Source organism: Peromyscus eremicus, chromosome 8a (assembly GCF_949786415.1).
Source record: "Peromyscus eremicus chromosome 8a, PerEre_H2_v1, whole genome shotgun sequence".
Taxonomy (NCBI): Eukaryota; Metazoa; Chordata; class Mammalia; order Rodentia; family Cricetidae; genus Peromyscus; species Peromyscus eremicus.
The window spans coordinates 70,996,671-71,019,431 of NC_081423.1; the positions used below are offsets into that span (position 1 = coordinate 70,996,671).

Here is a 22,761-nt window from a genome sequence, read left to right on the forward strand (position 1 = left end):
TCTCCAGTGCTGAGATTAGATACCGGCCACCCATGCAGAGCTTAAGGATTTAACAAAAATTTCACTTTTCAAGCTGGTCATGGAGGCAGGAGAGCTAGCAGGAAGCTGCAGGGCAGCCTAAGCTACAGGAGACCCTGACTCAAAAAACAAACAAAAATCCCCTTCCCCAACATTTCAACAAGCTTCTTTGATCATTTCAAACTGAGTTTGTAGTTCACAAAGACATTTACTAGACATGTTTTCCTTTGTTGTTTTTTTGAAACAGGGCCTCATATGTAACCCAGACTCACCATGAGCTCATTATCTTCCTCATTAAACTCCTGAGGGATGGGATTACAGATGTGGGCTACCAAGCCTTGCTATAAAATTCATTTCGACTAGCCTTTATGACTAACAACAACAAAAACTGTCCTTTCCTTAACTATTTATCTGTATTTCAAAGTCATTTAAAATTTTGAACATACTGTGTTCCTCTCTTCACTGAGACTTCTAGGAGACTAGTCAAATTTGCAGTTGATCTCCCAGGAATTCAACAGGTTCTCACCTCAGGCATTTTGCCTAGAAACCTATGGATCACTTGTGCCCCTCCCCCATTCTCACTGTCCTTGACTTCTTCGGCCAGTCTTAATATTTAATGGTTTCATTTTTAGCAGCCTTACATCCTTGGACTGTTGTAAACAAGTAATAATGTAAAAGGGCAGCAGAAGGGCTCCTCCAGTAAAGGTGCTCTTCAAAAGCCTGAATGTTTGATCTCTGGGGCTCAGCCCGTGGGGGGAGGGGTAAATGGACTCCTTATTTTCTGACTTCCACATGTGTGCCCTGGCACTAGCCACCACTCCAGTACACAATATGCACAAAATAAAAAATCTAATAAAACTAAAAATAACTGCAGAAAATCACCCTTAAAATCAGTGGGGATCGCAGGGCAGTGGTGGCGCACGCCTTTAATCCCAGCACTCAGGCGGATCTCTGTGAGTTTGAGGCCAGCCTGGACTACAGAATGAGTTCCAGGACAGCTAGGACTGTTACACCCTGTTTCCGGGTGGGGTGGGGTGGGGTAGAGTGGGAATCAGTGGGGATCTGATTTAGCATATTTATTTTTGAGTCAGGGTCTATGTAGCTCTGGCTGGCCTTGAACTCGGAGATTGTTTCCCACATGCTGGGCAGGCCACCACACCTGGCTGTTTTATGTATAATTCGATTATGAAATGCTTTGGTTTTAGTCCTGAGGTGGTGGTACACATCTTTAATCCCCCAGCACTCAGGAAACAGAAGCAGGTGGATCTCTTGAGTTCCAATCCAGCCTGGTCTATAAAGAGCGAGTTCCAAGACAGCTAGGGCTACATAGAAAAACCTTGTCTCGAAAAAACAAAAATAGCAAAAAACCAAAACAAAACAAACAACAAAAAAAAGGCTTTGGCTTTATTTTTTCCAATTTTTTATTTTAAAGGGTTTCCCTACATGGCTCCGGCTGACCTAGAACTGTGTACCACAGGCTAGCATAGATCCTCCTGCCTCAGTTTCTGGAGTGATGAAACTGAAGCCACAAGTTACAAAGTTCATCTTGTTTTTGCTCTTATTCCAATTCGAATTCGTTAACGCTGAAAACCCGTATGAGTTCACACATAAGGCCCTAAATTCCATTCCCGTGATTACAAAACAAATAAGCAAAATCTTGGTATCCAATATAAATATTCTTATTTCAGACAATCTGCAAAAAAAGTTCTTATATCTCCTTAGTCTAGCACACAAGCCGAATCTCAGCCCTGAGATGCAACCGTTGTCTCTAGAAGTTACAGTCCTCGCATCTACTCCATTGCTTTTCCTTTCTCGTCCTCTGAAAGGAGGAAGAGAAAAACCGAAGGCATGGTTCATTCGGAAAGTTGTGGAGGATCCGCCTAGACACTTTCCTAATTGCCTAAAACGCAGCCCACCGCAGGTTCGTAGCAGCACAAGACACAGCTCCGCCCAAAGCTCTTAAACGAATCACCTGCAGCTCCGCCGGCCCAGCCCAAAGCGCTGAAGATGCCCAGGTTTCCGGAGCAACAGCTCGGCATCATCTGGCTCCGCCCCCGTCGCCTTTCCCGCCAAAGGCCGTTACCACCGCGGAGCATGGCGGGACACGGTTGCAGGCTAGGTTTCACCAAATCCGAGCGCCGGGCTGCCATAAAAGAGGGTTCACGCTTGAGGAGACAGACGACCCTTGGACTCGGCAGGCGTCAACAACCCCTTCCGCCAGAGTCTGCCATTTTTTTTACCAAACGCCTGGCCGCTCCGCTACCCAGCAGTCATCCCACAAGCCCCGGGCCGCCAAGGGACTTTTTCCCCTCCGTGCGGAGGGTGACGTCGCGCGTGCGTGCGTGCGTGCGTGCGTGCGCGCGCGCCCCGCTCAGCACCCGTTACGGCCCGTGCGCGTGCGCACTGAGGCGGCCGGGCCGCTTCCTCCGGCTTCTCTTCCTCTCCCCCCCCTCCCCCCCCATATCAGTGCGCCGAGCTGATAAAGGCGCCATTTTGGACGGGCCGCGGGAGACGTGGTGCCGCTGAGGGCTCGCTCTGCCGTACGCTAGGCTTGGTGGGAAGGCCTCTCTTCTCGAGTCCGCGCCTTTTTTCGTCGCCGCCATGTCAGGAGGTGGTGTGATCCGTGGCCCGGCGGGGAACAACGACTGCCGCATCTACGTGGGGAACCTACCTCCGGACATCCGAACCAAGGACATTGAGGACGTGTTTTACAAATACGGCGCCATCCGCGACATCGACCTGAAGAACCGCCGCGGGGGACCTCCCTTCGCCTTCGTTGAGTTCGAGGACCCGCGGTGAGGCAGCGTGGGGCGGGCGGCCTTGAGAGGAGATAGAGGCTGGAGTAGTTGGGGTGGGGTGGGGGGGAAGGCTCCGAGGCCTGCACATAATGCGGGGCGGCGGGGGTGGTGGTGGTGGGGGCGGTGGTGGTGGGGTGTGCAGGGAAGGAGGGGCTCCGAGGCTGGGAGCGAGGCGCTATCGCCCCTGCAGGAGTCGAGTAAGGAGCCGAAGTCGGCGAGTTGTCTCCGGTGGCTGGCCGCCTCGGACGTCCCCAGAGCCCATGCGCAGCCCCGGAGCGGGAAACTGAGGCGCTCGAGGGCTGGCGTGGTGGTCGGGAGTCTGCCCGGCGTGGTTCGGGGTGGGGGAGGGGCCGGCCCTATTATGCGGCGCATGTGGGCCCCGGCGCCGTGGGCTGCGCATGTGCGCCGTCCGCGCCTCCCCGAGTGGCTGGCGAGCCGGGCCGGGGGCTAGGTCGGTCGGTCGGCTGGCCCGCCGGCCGGGCCGGGCCGCGCCGCTCCCTCATCCCCCCGGTGCTTTCTGTGATCACGCAGAGACGCGGAAGATGCGGTGTACGGTCGCGACGGCTACGATTACGACGGCTACCGTCTGCGGGTGGAGTTCCCCCGAAGCGGCCGCGGGACAGGCCGAGGCGGCGGCGGGGGTGGAGGCGGCGGAGCTCCGAGAGGCCGCTATGGCCCGCCCTCCCGGCGGTCCGAAAACAGAGTGGTTGTCTCCGGTGAGTTGACTCCCGTGTGGGTTAAACACGACGTCGTCCCCCCGCGGGACTGGTTTGGCAACAAGTTTTGCTGGCTGTTTTTTTTTTTTTTTTCTTTCTTTTTTTTTCTTTTTTCTTTTACACGGGGGTCTTAAAGTGCTTCGGTCTTTGGGGGTGAATTTAGTAAATAAAGATTACTGTGGTGGTGATTTAACCCAAATTAGGTTGCAGTGCTAGCCTATGAAGATCCTTTACAAATAAGTATGGACTCTGGATCTCAGACTCTTACCAGCTCTTTACCTGGAAACACTTAAGTACAATCATTAAGTATTTTAAAATAATCTTTGTTCCGATGTACATTATACATTAATGTGGAACAGGATAATTAGCATTAAGTGGGGGGAAATCACTTTTTCAGGACTGCCTCCGAGTGGAAGCTGGCAGGATTTAAAGGATCACATGCGTGAAGCAGGTGATGTATGTTATGCTGATGTTTACCGAGATGGCACTGGTGTCGTGGAGTTTGTACGGAAAGAAGATATGACGTATGCAGTTCGAAAACTGGATAACACTAAGTTTAGATCTCATGAGGTAGGTTGTACACTTATTCTTTTCTTTGGCCAGAATTGGATACAGTGTTCTTAACAGTGGAATGTGAAGGTAAGGATACAGGCAAGGGTGTCCATGTAAATTACCAGAGACCTGGTCTGTCTGTCTTTGTATTCATTCAGCATGTCTGAAGACAGGTGAAAGCTTAGATCTTTCAATGGAAAGTTCTGTCTATCCAATAGGGAGAAACTGCCTACATCCGGGTTAAAGTTGATGGGCCCAGAAGTCCAAGTTATGGAAGATCTCGCTCTCGAAGCCGTAGTCGTAGCAGAAGCCGTAGCAGAAGCAACAGCAGGAGTCGCAGTTACTCCCCAAGGAGAAGCAGAGGATCACCACGCTATTCTCCCCGTCATAGCAGATCTCGCTCTCGTACATAAGATGATTGGTGACACTTTTTGTAGAACCCATGTTGTATACAGTTTCCTTTACTCAGTACAATCTTTTCATTTTTTTTTTAATTCAAACTGTTTTGTTCAGAATGGGCTAAAGTGTTGAATTTGCATTCTTGTGTAATATCCCCTTGCTCCTAACATCTACATTCCCCTCATGTCTTTGGTAAATTGTATTTTAAGTGATGTCATAGACAGGACTGTTTAAATTTAGTTAATTCCATGCTCTTCAGACTGTGATATTGTGTAAATGTCTATTCTGCTCTGGTTTGTGTGAAATGGGATGTTGGGGGTGTTTGTGGTTATCTTACTTGGGGAAGTTCTTATGTTTATCTTGCTTTTCATGTGTCTTTCTGTAGACATATCTGAAGAGATGGATTAAGAATGCTTTGGATTAAGGATTGTGGAGCACATTTCAATCATTTTAGGATTGTCAAAAGGAGGATTGAGGAGGATCAGATCAATAATGGAGGCAATGGTATGACTCCAAGTGCTATTGTCACAGATGAAATTGGCAGTATTGACCTTATACTAAAAGACAAGGGTGAAAATTTTTATCTACCTTAAAACACTTGCAAACATCTTAATGCAGTTACCTTTAGCTACAATTGCTTTGCTTTTTAAACCTTGGCAATTGTGGCAAAATTGCCCATTTTGTAACAGTTATTTGCTCCCTTCCCCCCCCTTTTGTTTTAATAGGGACTAATGTGGGAAGAATGGCTAATTTGTCACAGTGCTTAGTTACAACTGTTAATGTGTGGCCTGCTGTTGGTGTACATGTGGGTACAGGGTGTCTATTTCCAAACAGAGTATAATATCAATACTGCTAAATCTGCATGTCCTCTGTGTGACTGATAGAGCGTTGTTATTTCATTTTTTAAAGACAAAATGACAGCAAAATATAGAATCCAACGTATTAGTGTAGATAATCTAGTTGGGAGTACTTTAAGTCTCACCTTCCCTTTTAATATTCATAATTGACTCATGTTAAAACACTTTAATTTACAAGCTAAATTGCAGATGGGAGCAATAGATTTAGTTTAGACTTAGGTGGGTAGCAGTACCAGTAAACTTCAATTACATAACTTTGCAGCCACAAAACCTGTGATACCTGTACAATAAATAACAAGTGTTGGCATTATCAGTTGAACTGTAAATATAAAGTGCTTCTTCCAGTTAGTCTCTATAATGATTAAGTTTCTAAAATTTATCTAAACACCATACAGAAACTTGTTTTGGGGAATTTGATAGTTATTGATGTACATCTGTTAAACTGATGACAGACATAACTCATCATTCCCCAGAAACCTTTTTTGATTACAGTATCTAACATTTTGCCTCCTCTTTTTTGGTTTTGCTGGTTATAAAGGTTTGGATTGGAGAGGGCTCACTGGATCCCAATCCTTGGAGCTGGATCATTGGATTCAAATCATAATGTGGATAGGATAGGGAGGATGAATTACCAGGATTCATGGAGCGGGATCAGATTACCAGGAACATAGGAGTGGATTCCTTCCTGCCCCAACCAAACCGCATTCGTGTGGATTTTTTTTTCATTCAACTTAATTGGCTATTCCAAAGAGTTTTTTTTCCTATTTTTGACGATTGGAGCCCTTAAGATGCACGATGGAATTGTGTTTTGCATTTTTTGGTAAAAGGAGCAAAGCGAGGACCTGGAGATATACGCTGGAGCAATCTCCTTGGAAGGATTCAGCACGAGTAGATGGTAAACATTTAAAGGGGAAAGGGGGGGTTTGTTTAAAATAGTAAATCAGTAAGTCACTTCTAAATTTAAAGAAAACAAAATTGGAGTTGAAGAATAAGTAGGTTTCCAATTGGCTATTGCCGTTTTTCTTTGAAAAATAAACATTTTTTAAAAAACGATGCATGGTTGTCCTTTTTCCTCTTCATGTAAAATTTTGCTGAGTAACTAGTGTATCAGTTTATTCTTTAAATTGATAAGATTCTGACTTGTCTATGTGTTAGTAAATTAAAAATTCTAATAAATGATAATAACTGTCTCTTACTGTTGTGGAAGTCTTAAGGGGATAATAAACTGAGTGTAAGGCAGTCATGTATGTAGTACAATTATGTAGGGGTAATAGTCTGGAAATTAAGCTTTCATATTTTGCTAAAGTGTGATTAAGAACTTACAGGTGCTGTTTATTTTGGTAATACTTTAGGCAAATAGATTTTTTGTGCAAAGTTGATTGATAGCTAGTGAGTTTTGATATTAGCTTAGAGGTAACCATTGAGATCCTTGGTGAAACTCAAATTCTGTATTAACATTAGCAGGGGAATTAGAATGTAGTGCAAAACTTTGAATTGTGGACAGTATGCTGGCAGATTAACTGCTTATTGGGTGAATCAATGTCTTGTAAATCTTTTCAGCCATAAAGAGTATTCTGTCCCCAAACTTAGTGTTCTGTATTAAATCAGCAAGTCTATCTTAAGTCTACTGTTGTATCTGATAGCCCCTGCCATCTTGCTTAGATTGGAGTATGGAAATTTTATTTAAAATCCCAAGTTTCTGATTTCCTTCTAGTTAGAATGAATAAACCACTCATCAGTGTCCCAATAGAAATAGCTAGATCTTTAACCTTTCCCTTGTGTTGCAGGTTGAATTTCAGGTTATTCAGATATAAGATAACATAGGGAAGACCAGGAATCTTGATAGCTTCAAGAAATTTGCATGAGGTCACTCAACCTGTATGTTTTAATGAACTTTTTAAAAAAAAGACTGTCCTGGAAGAGAAGGTGCTAAGTGCAAAACTAGGGTTTCACTTTAGGTAAAGCAATGTAGACTCATTAAGCTTAAGTAGCTGTAGTTACAGAATTCAAAATGTAACCAAGGGGCAGAAATTTGCTTTTGAAAAGAATCCTTAAGGAATTAGCATAATTAAACATGGCATGGTTAAAAGTTTAAATGTGAATATGTTTTTAAATATATTGAGGAAAATTCTCAATTGGTGGGTTGTGTTTTTCCCTCTAGATGGCCTTGCTCTGGTCCAGCCTTTCCTAGAATCCAGTATATAGCCCAGGCTGGGCTCAAACTCCAAAGCAATCTTGTCTCCTAACTCTGGGATTATGGATGTGAACCACCATGCCCAATTTACTAAAATAATCTTGAAAGGTGAATGCGACCTAAATATAAACAAATGTGAGCTATTTTGAATGCTTTGGAAATAGAACCAAAAAAATGGTCTCTATTCAAGGTTATCTGTTTTAAGTAGTTCAGCCCTAGATTGGAAATGAGAAAAGTATTCTTTGCCATACAATGGCTTGGGTTTGAACACTAGAGAGAAGTATTTGTAAAATATAATTAAGTTTTAAGTCTTAAATAGGCCTATACCCATACTAACAATTTATACCATTTTGGAAATAAAAATACTACCTTGATTTCCACCCCCCCTTCTCTGTTCCCTTAGGATATTGTAGGGACTCTGATTAGTTTTTCTAACCAAGAAAGCACTTAAATCTCTTTAAGCAAGTACTTTGCATAACATCTGATTGAATAATCCAACTTGCTGTTCAGCTCATCCTACTGGAGACAAAGGTAAGACATATTTTGATACCTAGTTTGGGATCTGAATTTTAAGAACTAAAGTTTGGAATGAATAATTTCTCTTGCAATGTCCCCTCCCCCCAAGCTTTTTAGTAATTTTGAATGTATGTAAATCACCCATCTTAACTCTGGAGTTGCATATGATAAAAGCTAAGGTCAGCTTTTCCTAGTTTTGTCTATGAACCATGCTTTTGTAGGACTGGTGCTGTTCCGCAGCTTCCTGTGGTCAAGGTCAGTTTCTGGTGTTTGCCTTTTTGCTTTGTATATGAAATTTGTAGTTAAATTACAAATGAAATTAAATATATGTATTTAAATAGAATTAAAAGGAGAGAAAGTATTAGACTGAGTTCTGTTGTAACAACCACTGTGGCTTATTTCTATCATGATTTGAAGACAGATTGACAATCTGCAATTCTGAAATCATTAAAAAAAAAAAACCCTGAATACTAGGGACTGTTAAGCCAGTTGAATGTAAAATCTGGCCAGAATGCTACCTTCATTGTGTAATTAACGTCACTAACAAGTTTGCCAGCAAAAATACTAGTGCACTCTTGATTACAAAATTGCACAGGCATTGTTGAAGGTATTTATATATATATGGTATATGTGGTAAGATCTTCATGTAAAGTACGAACAACCGTGAGTCCCAAATACATCTCGGCGGGCAAGGAGTTTTATGTAGAATTGTACTAGTACTACAGAGGATTAGTGCTGCTATGTCATTTTGGGAGTGAATAAAAGGCTGTTACTTTGGAACCCTTACTGAGATTTAAGTTCTCCATCCTTTTAGACTGAATCAGATACTAGAAAAGGTGTCCCCTACCCAGTGTATTCTGTTACTATATAGTTGACACTGGCAGACTGTTTACTTCATGGAAAGGAATATGCCCACAACGTGTAGTGCAGTGCTCCTGAGGGTAGGGGTTTAGATTTCAGAGTTTGTGGGGTTTTGTTTTAAAGTTTTTATATCTATGTGTTGGAGTGTTTTTCCTGTACGTAAGTATGTTCTTAGTGAGAGTGATGCTTTTGGATACCAGAAGAAAACGCTGGGTTCCCCTAGAACTGGAGACTGGCCAGGTGTGAGCTGTGGGGTGCTGGGAACCTGAACCTGCATCCGCTGGAAAAGCAGTGAGTGTTCTTAACAGATAAGCCATCTCTCCAAAGTCTGTTATCAGTCTTAAGGAACCTTCCCCATTATGGTTCTATGAGAAAGATTAAAATGTAAAGAAATCAGAAAAAGTTTTACTGTAATTGTTGAAAAAATCTTGCAAAAATTTTTTTTTTTTTTTTTTTTTTTTTTGCTTTAGAGCAAAGAAGTTAACAGCATATTTAAACTAGCACTCACTTCCATGGTTGAGAATTTCAGAGTGCTGGTGTTTTTGTTTTTAAATTTGGAAGCTCTGTTTGATAATCTAGAATTTGGTTGTGCCTTGCAGGGATCAAAGGGAGGATATTTTCTTGTTGGCTTCATAGTACACAGAAAATAGGATAAATTGATGTTCTGTACAAGTTAATTCCAGAAATCTACTCCAGAGGTAACAGTATTTTTTAGTGTGCTGAGAATTTGAACCCAGGGCCTCAGATGCTGGGTCAGTGCTTTACCACAGAGCTACGTACAACTTAAGACTTACCTACAGCATTTTGATAGTGTCAGTGGGTTACAGAGGAAAGAAAAGTCTTGCATGGCTTATTTGTGAGGTTCCCATTTAGGTAAGTAAAGCAGAGTTTTACTTACTCTGAGTAAAACTGAGTGCTTTATCTTAAAAAGAGATGAAGGCAGTAAGCATCTTGACTTCTGTACCATAAGATGTACAGTAACTGTAAGCTATTGGTGAAGGGGTCTGCAGTTGAGAGACATAGAGGATACTTAACTACCACTAGTGTCGTCTATGTCTTGTTCCCTGCAGTGGTTTTATTAAGTAATAGGGAAAATCAGTTGGCCACGAGAGGGAGCTCTGCCTCAAAACTGAGGAAATAAGCTACTGCAATGCCATTACAGTATTATTAATCACCCATGAAGTTAAGCGGTTTGGGTTAAGTTTTCTTCTGTAATCAATGAGCAATGCTCTTCTACATTTTACATGACGAGTCCATGTAGGTTTTGAATAGTGGTTACCCTAAGAGGAACTCAACTATAAATTAGAATAATAGGAAGTAAGTATACTTCCAGAGCTTTTTCTCTCTGGCAGGTTTAGGAGTAATGTTTCAGTATTTATAATGAACTTTTAATGATAACTTGCACCCAACTTTGTCAGGTTAGTTATCTTGTAGGCAGGCTGTGCTGTGGTCAAAAAGTCTATACAAGACCTCTTTTTAAATTTTTTTTTTAACTTTATTTTATGTGCATTGGTTTGAAGATGTCAGATCTCCTGAACTGGAGTTAACAGTTGTGAGCTGCCATGTGGGTGCTGGGAATTGAGTCCTCTGGAAGAACAGTCAGTGCTCCTAACTCCTGAGACATCTCTCCAGCCCCAATATAGACAGGTCTTTTGACATGTTTATTTACTGACCGTTTAAGAGCTGGAGATTACTGAGAGTGAAAGTTTGTTACCATTAGCTTCTCTGTCCCAATTTTATCCCCCCCCCCAATCACCCACAGAGGAAAGTACACAAATTCATGCTCCTTTTTTAAAGTAAAACTTGTCTGTGGGAACTTTAAAAAAAAAAAAAAACTTGGAAAAATAAGACATTGATTCCTTTGTATTTTTATATGTGTTGGTGTTCTGCCTGCATGTATGTCTGTGTAAGGGTATCTGACATCTGGAACTGGAGTTAGAACAGACTGTGAGCTGCCATGTGGATGTTTGGAATTGAACCAGGGTCCTCTAGAAGAGCAGCCACTGCTCTTAACTTTTGAGCCATCTCTTTAGCCCTGGAAAATAAGACATTGTAAGTGGAAAAATTGTTTTTGCAGTTGAGAAGACACTGATCAAATTTATACGATGTGTTTCCCTGCTTATTAAAAGTTGTGCTGGAGGCTATACATGGGGCTGCAAGTTTAAACACTTAACCCATGTATGGTGATTACACAATAACCACAGCATTCAGATAAGCTATGACAAGATTACCATTTGAAGGCCAGCTTGGTCTTGAATCAATTTAACATGTAAGAAAGGCACTCTGAATTCCCTTTGTAATGATTCTTTTTAGGAAGCCTGCACCTGTGTCTTAGGTGTATTCTGCCCTTTTCCTGTTCACTCTAATGGTTATACTTACATCAGGTAAAACTCTTCCCCCCCGCCCTTCCCCAGTTTCTCTGTGTAGTTTTTGGATCTCGTTCTGTAGACCAGGCTGGCCTTGAACTCCCAGAGATCCTCCTGGCTTTGCCTCCCCAGTGCTGGGATTAAAGGCGTGCACCACCATGCCCAGTGTAAAGTTTGATAAACTCCAGCTTTGCATTACACAGATGATTCTCTTAGTAAAAGAAGGGCTAAGTTTAGATTGCTAAAATGTCAGAGGGCATGGCAAGATTGTTGAAGTATTAGAGGACTTCAGGAGTTAAGTTGGGGGTCATTTTCAGGCTGTAGCAAGTAGGGATGGAAACCTAAAAATGACTGTAGTCCTGGGCTCAAATATATTTACCAGTAACGGCATGCCCTGGAGATTTTAGCTACAGAATACTAAAAAGTGATAGCACATTTTAAGACTAGAAATGTAAAATGTTGGTAAGTTGTACAGTAAACATACTGTAACAACTAAAATGAAAAAATTGCTTCCCCTGAAGTGAGAAGAGTAGTAAATTTCAGCAAGGTAATAGCCAAGTTCATTCTTCACCCTCCGTGCCACCATGTCTATTGACTTGAACCAGACTAGTTCTGGTGTTCGTTTTATTCTAAGACAGTCTCGCTATGTAACTGACCTCAACTCTGAACTTGAAATCCTCCCAAGTGCCACATCTAGTTACTGAAATCAGAGTGGAAATTTGTTGCTTAAATTTGTCGCACATCCCCACTTGACATTTCAGCATTCTTGTCTGTACCCAGGTCTGTTACTGATGTATTTTACCTGGTTTCAGTGAGAAGCCTTCATCCTGGCTATCAAATATGATCTTCCTAAAATGTCACTACCATTTGTCAATTATATTTTACCTTTCCAGTTTTCATCACTGTTAAGTCATGTCCTTTTGACATGGGAATGCTAACTGACCACCTTTGGTTTTGCATTTGTGTGTCTGCTTATTTTATACACTCCTCGTTAGCAGTCTCACTGCCTCAAATCTTAACGGGCCTCAAGGTTCAGCTCAAGTTATACTTATTCTTGATCTTGGAAAGTCAACATGCCAAAGCCTTTTTAGAAATTTTAAAAAAGTGTATTATGAGTGTTTTGCTTGCATGTTTGTCTCTGCACCACATATGCAGTGTAGGATCCGCTGGGACCAGTTGTAAACCTGCATGTGGATGCTGGAAATCAAACCCAGATCTCCTGCACTTGCTAAATACTTAGCTGTAATTATCTACAAGATGCATTTGATCACCTTATTTTATTTTAATGTTTTTATATGTTAATTTTTGCCATCCGATGGGATTTTAGTGGTTATTTTCCCAAGAACCAGTTGCAGTGCTGCTGCAGGTTTAATGGGCAGGAAATGATAGAAAAGTGGTATGGGTGCTCTATTTCCTGAACTGTTGGTTAACTGACTAGATTATAAAAGGATTGTGTTTTTAATATTGGGCCACATCTCAAATGTCTTGATGACAAGAAGCCAGGATTGGTGGTGCACAGTATAATCCCAGCCTTCCAATACTCCAGAGGCTGAGACAGGAGCATCTAGGTCATCATGAGCTAGCTATATAGAGCAAGACTATCTCAAAAACAAAAACCCACTAGTAGGTGGCATCAATCTGGTGATGCATATAATCTCAGCACAAGGAAGCTAAGGGAAGATGGCTACACAGTGATAGCTGTGATAGTCATTTGGGTGTTTGTTTTTTGAGAGAGTCTTTATGCAGAGGCAGGCTATACGTAGAGCAGGCTGACCTTGAACTCAGAGATCTGCCTTCCTCTTCCTCCCCAGTGCTGGGATCAAAAGCATGTGCCACCATGTCCGGTGACAACTTGTTTTAAGACTATGATGGCATTGTTCCTAAGTACTTAAGTCTCATTTTCTCATCTTTCCCTGAGTTGGATTCTTACAGCGGAAGCCTAAATATGACCTGAATTTAGTGGCCATTCCCCAGAATCACTGCAGATTCCTCAGTATTTTTGTTAGACAGTAAATAGGTAACATTACAGAAATTTATACATTAGCATGTAAGGTTGTTTTGGGGGTTAGAAACTCTTTTACTTCAGGTCCTAACCCTAGTCTTCAGGCCGATAACTCTTTGAGAAAACTCAAAGCCAAACAACACAATACAGATACTTAACTCCTCATTTAAATCTCCACAGCGCCCTCATTCCTTTAACTTAGAAATTCTTCCATCTGACTGGAGAGATGGCTCAGTGGTTAAGGGCAGTTGATTCCCTTCCAGAGGACCTACATCTTGCCTGTAACTCCCACCTCCAGGAGATGTGAGGCCCTCTTGTGGCATAAAAGTAAATCTTTAAACAGTTCAAACAAAACCACAACTAAGTGTCAGGCATGGTGGCAGAGGTAGATGGATCTCCATAGGAAAATCCAGGTCAGCTGGAGCTACTTAGTGAACCTCAAAAACAAGTAAAAATGATCTCTGGATTAGCTAATAGCTGAAGAGGTTTTGATTGAACTAGTGGTATTCTATTCTGCTTTTTTGCATGTTTAGATGTCACATGTATGAACTAAATGCATTCTCTTTAGATTGTTAAAGTTTTAATGTATATTTGCCCACTGCCAGCTACATGGCTCTTTGAGGCCTGTTTGGGGGTTTCTTTAAAATATTTTTTACATTTATAACTGACCTCTATGCATGTATGTGTGCCATATGCATGCTTGTTGGATCCCCTGGAAATGGAGTTACAGATGGTTTTGAGCAAGACCTGTTTTTTTAATTTCCTGAATTTCTTGCAATGTGCCCAGTTACACTAGCATGCACAACAGAATAAATGTGAATGTACTTGAGCAAAATCTGAGGCAAATGAGTTACTTAGTTTAGATCTGTGATGCATGTGTCCTCTGGTCAGAATTGGCTTATTCCCAGAGTAGCAGCCTCAGCTTCATGCTCTTGTTCTCTCTTCTTTTTATTGGGAAAATGGATAGGATGTATATATGTTTATTGTGATTGGGTTTTGTTTTGTTTTTTAGATGCGGTATCACATAGTTCAGCCTGGCCTTAAACTCCATTTCCCAAATGGTAGGAATAAAGGCATGCACCATCAAACCTGGATTTGGTGACTTTTTTGAGACAGGTTTCTCTGTGTAGTTTTGGTGCCTGTCCTGGATCTCTCTCTGTAGACCAGGCTGGTCTCTGAACTCACAGAGATCTGCCTGGCTCTGCCTCCAGAGTGCTGGGATTAAAGGTGTGTGCCACCACCGCCTGGTGGATTTGGTGACTCTTTTTTTTTTTTTTTTTTTTTTTTTTTTTTTTGGTTTTTCGAGACAGGGTTTCTCTGTGTAGCTTTGCGCCTTTCCTGGGACTCACTTGGTAGCCCAGGCTGGCCTCGAACTCACAGAGATCCGCCTGGCTCTGCCTCCCGAGTGCTGGGATTAAAGGCGTGCGCCACCACCTCCCGGCCGGATTTGGTGACTCTTAAAGGCTAACTTTCAAATGGTGCTGATAGTTTTTCATTGAATGCTAACTTTATTTTGGAGTTTGAAGAAACACCTTAGAGATGTTAAAAATGGTAAGACTAGGCCGGGCGGTGGTGGCGCACACCTTTAATCCCAGCACTCGGGAGGCAGAGCCAGGCGGATCTCTGAGTTCGAGGCCAGCCTGGACTACCAAGTGAGTCCCAGGAAAGGCGCAAAGCTACACAGAGAAACCCTGTCTCGAAAAACCAAAAAAAAAAAAAAATGGTAAGACTAAAACATGAATCCAGATCCTTTGCTTACTACTAACTAGCCCCCCCCCCCTTCTCTCTACCTCCCTTCCAATTGGGAATTTCTTTAGAAGAAACTAAAGTGAATACCATCTGCAGTAACTACCTCATGCCACCAGGGTGTCCCATGGTACTGTCTGATCTGTGTTCTCAACCGTGGCTTTGGCCCAGAGCCCAGCTCCAAGACAGTGAAATGCTTGACTTCCTGGCTTTCCAGTGTGCAGTGAACAGAGCTCAGAAAAGCCTTTGCCCTTTTTTGGCCTCGTGGAAGGACAACAGGTCACACAGAGGTCGGGCTTAGCCAGCCACTCAGTAAGGAGGCAACAGCCCTGTAAAGACAGTAGGATGCCAAAGGACCTGTTAATGGTAAATGTCAAAAGATCCCTATTTTGTGTTTTTGTTTTTTGAGATACATCCAGCCTGACCTCAAATTTGCTATGTAGCCAAAGATGACTTTTGATCTTCCTGCCTCCACCCTTTAAGTGCTAGGACTACAGGGTCTAGAGACTACAATGCCTGGTTTATGAGGCACTTGGAGTAGAACCCAGGCATCTTTGCATGTTAAGCAAGCAAGCAAGCAAGCAAGCAAGCAAGCATTCTACCAGCTGAGTTAGGTCCCCAGCTTCTGCATTGGCTGAGTATATACTCAAGTCTGTATTAGTAAATTAGATCCACAAAAGCAAACCCAAATTGAATGGGGGGGGGGCAGGGAGATTAGTTTCTCTCTCTCTCCCTCCCTCTCCTCTCCTCCCTCTCTCTCTCCCTCTCTCCCTCTCTCCTCTCCTCTCCTCTCCCCTCCCCTCCCCTCCCCTCCCCTCCCCTCTCCTCTCCTCTCCTCTCCCTCCCCCCCCATGTATAGCCCTGGTTGTCCTGGAACGCTTCTTAGACCAGACTTGCCTGCCTCTGCCCCCTAGTGCTGGGATTAAAGGCATGTGCCACCACTTGGCTGACCTGAATTGTTAAGCATTCTGGATAGGCAAGTTTTTAAAGTTGGTGTGGTGAACTTGCCTATTTCTAGTTTGCAGTCAAAATGTTTGCATTATACTTAGCTTGAATACAGCCTACAACTGATTTAAATTCATGTAAACTGGGAAGGTTGTCCTTGAGATGCCCTGACTAGCCTTTCAAAATGTTCAGTGCATTTTTCTATTTTGAATTCTCAACATGGCCTGATTAGGGACTATGTAAGCTATTTCTCTTTAAGTGAAGCTGTTAGGAGAGACTGAATACACTGCTGATTTGAAGTACTGGATTTGTGATGTCATTTTCCCTTTCTCGAATTCCTTTAGATGTGTTTTCATCCCACTAGGTTTTTGGCTTTGTTTTTAATTTTTTTTTTTTTAAAGATTTATATATTATATATACAGTGTTCTGCCTGCATGTGTCCCTGCAGGCCAGAAGAGGGCACCAGATCTCATTATGGGTGGTTGTGAGCCACCATATGGTTGCTGGGAATTGAACTCAGGACCTCGGGAAGAGCAGTCAATGCTCTTAACCATTGAGCCATCTCTCCAGCCCTGTTTTTAATTTTTATTTTATGTGTATGAATGTTTTGCCTGCCTGTATGTCTGCACTATGTGAGTTGCCTGGTGCCTGAAGAGGGTGTCATGTTCCCTGGAATTTATAGATTTACAGACGTTTGTAAGTGTGATAATAGGTGCTGTGAATCAAACTTCAGTACTCTGAAGGCAGCCAGTGCTCTTTCACTGAGCCTTCTCTGCAGCCCATTTTTAATGTTTTATTCCATCGTGTGTGTGTTGTAGCGTAAGTGTGGAAAGTCAGGACAGCTTGGTGGGAATCAAGGACAGATGGTCACACTTGGCAGTAGCACCTTTGCCCGCTGAGCCATCTCACCCCTGATTTCTTGTCTTGTTCTGGAGTTCGAGCAAAGTTCCTTATCTATGCTAAACAGGTGTTGGATCTCTCCCAGCAATGAAAACTTCTCATCTTATCCTTGGTTAAGTTAGCTTGAATTTTCATAGTTCTCTGATGAGAAGATTGGTAGATGGTACTAAGTCAACCTTCTGCCATATAACTTTTTTTGAGAGCAGGTCTATTATATAGTCCTGGCTGTCCTGGAACTCACTATGTAAACCAGACTGGACTCAAACTCAGAGATCTGCCTGCTTCTGCTCTGCCTCCCAAGTGCTGGGATTAAAGGCATGTGAACTATGCCCAGCTTTCATATAGCTTTCTTTTCTCTCTCTCTTTTTTTTTTTTTTTTTTTTTTGTTTTTCAAGACAGGGTTTCTCTGTAGTTTTGGTGCCTGTCCTGGACCTCACTCTGTAGACCAGGCTGGTCTCGGACTCACAGAGATCCACCTGCCTCTGCCTCCCAAGTGCTGGGATTAAAGGCCTGCGCCACCACTGCCCGGCTCATATAGCTTTCTTAAGTGATCAGAATAACTGTTTCATTGAAATAGAGTAATGTATTAAACATATATGGGGGCCTCCTCAGGTGTTAGCATTAGTTTTTTTTAAGTGTACCTATGTAGCCATAGACAAATTGCTCTAAGTTACCAATTCAAACATATAGGTATCAGTAAGGGGTGTTTTTCATCCTAGATTATATGTAGTTTAATAAGTTAGTCTAAAATATTTTTCATATGCGGAACGTAACTACACTGTGACATTCCTATCTGAAATGAATACCCAAACCAGAAATGGTGTGTATTACAGACCTAGCAGTGGGTTTTACACTTAGTGCACAGGAAGCATTTGTGCTGCCTCGGGGGACCACCATCAACTGAGCTTCCAGTGCTGAATGAAAGCTGAGAGAAAGTGAAAGGAGAGATGGGAAGAAAGAGGAAGTCAGGGAACTAGGGAACAGCTGGAAGGTGAGGGATGAGTCTTCTATAGACTAGTAAAACAAAAGCAGAGGGCAGAATCCGGTCCCAAAAGTAGATAGCTAATTAACTTCTGTCAGTAGAGTAGAGCCTTGTATACTTTGAGGCCACAGGTACGTCAGAGAAATAGCTAGTCTTCCCTTTGTGCCATAGTACTAATCCCGAGTCAAATGCTATCCTGTCGTCCTAAAATTTCTTCAGACTGAGCAGAAAGCCCTCTGCCAATGTACACGGAAACTAAGGATCAAGTATTTGGACAACAGCAGGTATATATTATTACAATTTAAAAAGTAAATGATGGGCTGAAGGAAAAAAAGAAATATTAAGTACAGCTTCTGTCCCTGTGTAGAGAGAGCTACTTACCTGCCCTTTCATATCATTTATGCCTGGACTAGAGAACCAAATGTACCTTACAGTTCAGAGACTCAAGGTCAAGAAACATCCTTCAAAGAGTTCATTCCTACTTCTGGAAGCTGAGCCAGATCTTAGGCTTACCTGGTCTTCTGTTGCCCTCAGTTGGCTTATTTTCCTAGACCAGAACAGCTTTTCCAGACTCTAATCTGGCTAGTCTTGTGATGTTTGCTGTTCACGTCTTTAACCCAGAGAAGTTGATGCAGTGATCCTCAACACTGGTTTCCTGATTTCCCTCTTCCTGTCACCACCACAAATTGAGGGACAACCCACCTTCGCAGACTGAAAATCAAAGTGGGCCAGTAGAAGAAAAACTAAAGAGGATTGTTTCTGTTGAAGTAAAGGGTGCTTACAAAATAGGTTTGGCTTTGTTCCACTTTTTATAAAAACTTTTGGAGAGGTACTACAATTAGTAAAAATTTTACATGTAAATAGAATTTTTAGATTGACGGCATCATGCTGATGAATTTCACTTTATTCTCAATATATTTGGTGTAGAAGCAGTATCCACTGATAAGGGATCTGTCTAAATCAGCAACTTTAGAGACTTTGATATAACCGAGGCCAACTAAGTTTGTAGGACTGTTAAGTTATCTGCTGCTCTAGGGACCTGGGGCATCTAAGGGGAGTGAGGAACAGGTGCCCAAGGAGAAGTGCTGGTGCCTGAATGTGTTTTCCAGATGTATCGAATTTCTTGGTGTATTTTTGACGTGTGTTTGTTTCTTTCCTTCTGTGGCCTATGCTGTTTTGCTTATTATTTGTTCGGTATTCCTTTTTGCTTACTGAGGCTTAAATCTAGGAATTGTTACATGCTAGACAAGTGTTTTACCATGAAGTTATACCTGCAGCTCTTGTTAGGTATTCTGTCACCCAAGAGTTATAAAATGGAAGCTAGCATTTTGACATTATGGCTGAAACTGATAGGTATATTGTTGATTTTGACATAGTCAAAAAGAGTTAAGATGAAAAATGTGTTTCTATGACCTTAGGTTCAGTTTTTGAAGTCTTGGGTCACGACCTTTTGTAAAAAAAATAACTTTTAATCAGGTTCAAATACCAGCTGGACTTTACTAAAAATGTGTGTAGATTTGTTCCCTGTGACTATTCAGGTTGTCAAGGAACTTAAATAGGTATTCAGGAATAAAGAAATCTTTATTGTTTTCCTCTTCTTCATCTTGCCAGTTAAAACAGACAGCTAGCAATGACATGTTGGAGTGGTTCTCCAGTCGAAGGGAGGAGAGTACTCCTGCTGTCCTTCTGGCAAGCCTTCCCTTGTTTTCTCCCATGGTTGTATTGAGGCTGATGTTGAGGGGTGACACTTATTTATGGCCACTACTTTTTGGTATTAATTGTAGCTCCTCCTTCCACCCCTCAGGTTTTGCTAAGTTGCCTTGGCTGACCTATACTCACTCTGTAGCCCAGGTTAGTCTCAACACTCTACACTCCTCTTTCCTCAGCCTCCCAAGTACAGGAATTGTAGTCCTGTGCCACCATTCTACCATTCTAGCCAATGCTGGTTATTTGTTGTGATTTTGAGGTTGTTTTTTTTTTTGTGTGTGTGTGTGTGTGTGTGTGTGTGTGTGTGTGCGCGCGCGCGCGTGCACATGCTGGATGTTAACTTGCCAATTTTAAGGGGTTTTTTTGTTTATTTTTTTTATTTATAGTTTATTTTATTTGAGACAGGGTCTCTAGCTCTGACTGTTCTGGAACTTGCTATGTAGACCAGGCTGGCCTTCAGCTCACAGAGATCTGCCTACCTCTGCCTGCTGTGCTGGGATCAAAGGCATGAACCACTACTCCAAGCCTAAAGTTTCATTTAACTATACATCTCTACTAAAAGTTCTGGATTTTTTAAAAAATTTTTATTTAAATATTTTTACTTGTGAGATACTGGGTGGTTTTCTTCCATAGGCTTTGGACACTTTAGCAGAACTCAGCCAGGGGGTAATGTTTCCAGACAAGTCCTAGAGGTATATTTGTCTTGCTGGTCCTCAAAGAAAGTTCTGGATTTTATTTGTCTTTTTTCTGTTTCTTTTAAGCAGTCTTACTTGGGGACAGGCAATTGACAGCAGCAGAATTGCTTTCTACTTCTTGGGTTCTAAGTCTAGAAAAACAAAGTTTAATAGGCATCTTTGTCATATGTCATTAGTCTTATGGCTACTATCTACTTGAGGGTTCTTGGAATGAGATAATAGAAAACCTGCCTCTTTCAGAGTGAGAAGGAAGACTAATTAATTGGCTCGGGATCTGCATTCTGAGTTTTCAGGCTCAATTTTGACCACTGAACCAGCAAAAATATTTACCTAGCACCTGCTATATTTTAGCAGTATTCTAAGAATTTTAAATAACAGTTTTCATTTAGTTGGCCCTCGTGGGATAGGTATTCTGTCCTTATTGTTTAGATCTAGATGAGTGACAGGTTATACAGCCTGAGGTGAAAGGGGAATTTGAACTGAGTGAATTTGGAACCTGACTTGTTTGGGGAGGGGTGTATGTGGGGGGGGGGGAATTCAGATACAATTTTGTTTTGTTTTGTTTTTGGCTTAGGAACCATTGATCGATTCACTAAAAGTTGGTTTTAATAATTGAGGTAAATATACTGAACTTGGACGATTGTAATCCTTACTGAACTTCAATATGAAGTCTGTGCAAACAGGCCTTATTAAGAGGGACTCATTTTGTTTATGGTTAACGATAATCTCCTAAAAGGAGAAATGTCCTTTTTAAGGATGGAGTCCTTGAACTTAGTTGGTTTGATTATATTCCTTGAAAAAGTTGAATCTGGTTTTTTTTTAGTACAAACTTTGAGGTGGTTTTCCTTATGAAAAAGATCTAATATTTAAATTTTCATTAAATTGGAGAGATGGCTCAGTGATTAAGAGTGTATACTGCTCTTGTAAAGGACCTGGGTTCAGTTCCCAGCACCTCATGGCAGCTCACTACTGCTTGTAACTCCAGCTCCTGAGAATTCAACACCTCCTTGGGAATCTGCTTTCCACATGCACATACACCCCATAATTAAAAATACAACATGAACATTTTTAAAAGATGGTTAATTTCCTTTTTAGGCAAGAGTTTGGGAAATAATCAGGAATTTTAGTTCTATCTGATGGATAGAGATGGAATTAGCCATTTCCCCCTAAAATCTAGCTCTTCTGTATGGGAGCTTAACTGTTTTCACTTGACTGCTACTTCCTGTTCATGGGGAAACCCCTACTGAGAGGCGCTATGAGAACTGCTGGGGAAGGGGTTTCTAGATCCCATAGTCTTGACATTAGAATGGTTTTGTAGTCTTGAAGCTTCATTTTGATCATAGTTTGAAAGAGTAGCTAAAGAGCAGCAGCTATACACAGGAAGAGGGAAAGCAAACACACAGAGACCTTGAATGAATCTTCTGAGGCAGGGAAGAAGCAGAGACTAGTAGCCACTGAAAGAAAATGCAAGGACATACTATGTCCAAGGTCAGAGCAAGAACATATTAGTTATCTGGTTCCTTAGGTTTGCATCTTAGTTCTCTCCTTAGTTTACATGTATATGCAAACTTCTGCTTTCTGAAACATCAAGAGACACAGGGAACATATAGCAGTTTAGCTGATGGATATATCAGAAACTCATTCATTCTCTGTCCCCTCCTGTCTTAGGCTGACCAGTTCTCTGGTGGTTACCGCTACTGATCCATCCAAACTGCTGGACTTCTCGTTCATACCCAAGGCCTCCAGGCAGTATCTAATGAGGAGTCAACACTAAAAGGAACCAGACCATCATTTCCCAGCCCCTTTATTCTGGTGACTGATGGACGAGTGCGAGAGGAATATATTTGCTTGTTTAATGGGTGGGAAAACAGATCAAGTTACTGTACCTCTTCAGTTTCTATTCTCAAGTTCTGCAACTGTGCTACTTGGATCATATATATTGGGGGAAGTTGAAGATGTGTCTTTCATTAGAAGTGTCTGGAGGGGATAAGAGTCAGTTTGAAATATGTTGAAGTCCTGAAATAATGTGCCCATCTGAGGAATTTTTAAAAACAAGTTTATAAAAATACCATAGATGGAGCCTGCCCCCTCATTTCCCCACCACAGATTTCTGGGACTGGAGACATGTGTTGAATAATAGCTTGTCTCTGATATTCACAGTAGCTACCTCTATGTGAGGAAAGGATAGAAAACATTCAAGACTTCATTCGGGCTTATGATCTACAGATTCCAACCAGTAGCAGTGGCTGACTCCTACACAGAAGACTGGGAACTGCAAACAGGCTGGGGTCACCTCAGTGACATCTGACGCTGTCCAACCAGAAGTCTGGCTTTTTTTCCGGGGGAGGAGGGGTGAAAAATGTACTAAAAGACTAAAATAATTTTGTCTCTATACTTTCTCATTTGTTTTTATTGTTTTTAACCCTGGCGGGAGAGGGTTTTTAAAATATAATTTGCTGTATCTGGAATGAAAGGGAAGGATGGGGAAGCATAGTCCTTCAACCTAG

General features: G+C 42.0%; 1 protein-coding gene and 1 long non-coding RNA gene across 5 annotated transcripts; one reads left to right on the top strand and one right to left on the bottom strand.

Moving 5' to 3' along the window:
- Positions 1–1,421: 1,421 nt before the first annotated feature.
- On the bottom strand, positions 1,422–2,877 carry LOC131917568 (uncharacterized). Its single transcript, XR_009380698.1, has 2 exons — positions 1,991–2,877; positions 1,422–1,837 (listed from the first exon to the last, which is right to left on the bottom strand). It is a non-coding gene; the product is annotated as an uncharacterized LOC131917568 (long non-coding RNA).
- Srsf1 (serine and arginine rich splicing factor 1) lies at positions 2,460–22,646 on the top strand. 4 transcript variants are annotated; one of them, XR_009380696.1, is made up of 7 exons: positions 2,462–2,813; positions 3,348–3,532; positions 3,930–4,102; positions 4,303–4,505; positions 4,869–6,235; positions 7,938–8,065; positions 21,923–22,646. XR_009380696.1 is itself a non-coding variant. In XM_059271481.1 (4 exons), exons 1-4 carry the CDS (start codon positions 2,620–2,622, stop codon positions 21,953–21,955), a joined length of 585 nt encoding a protein of 194 aa, XP_059127464.1. In that variant the 5' UTR covers positions 2,460–2,619; the 3' UTR covers positions 21,956–22,646. The 4 variants fall into 4 exon arrangements, 1 of the variants encoding a protein (XP_059127464.1); XR_009380695.1 differs by having other exon boundaries at positions 4,303–4,489; XR_009380697.1 differs by lacking the exon at positions 4,303–4,505 and having other exon boundaries at positions 2,460–2,813.
- The last annotated feature ends 115 nt before the right edge of the window (positions 22,647–22,761 follow it).

Bases quoted from the DNA above. Each gene is read 5' to 3' on its own strand.
- Srsf1 (XM_059271481.1), top strand. From the start codon at position 2,620: ATGTCAGGAGGTGGTGTGATCCGTGGCCCGGCGGGGAACAACGACTGC. The intron at 3,533-3,929 runs GTGAGTTGACTC...TCACTTTTTCAG, and splicing joins AAACAGAGTGGTTGTCTCCG to GACTGCCTCCGAGTGGAAGC. The intron at 4,103-21,922 runs GTAGGTTGTACA...CTCCTGTCTTAG, and splicing joins CTAAGTTTAGATCTCATGAG to GCTGACCAGTTCTCTGGTGG.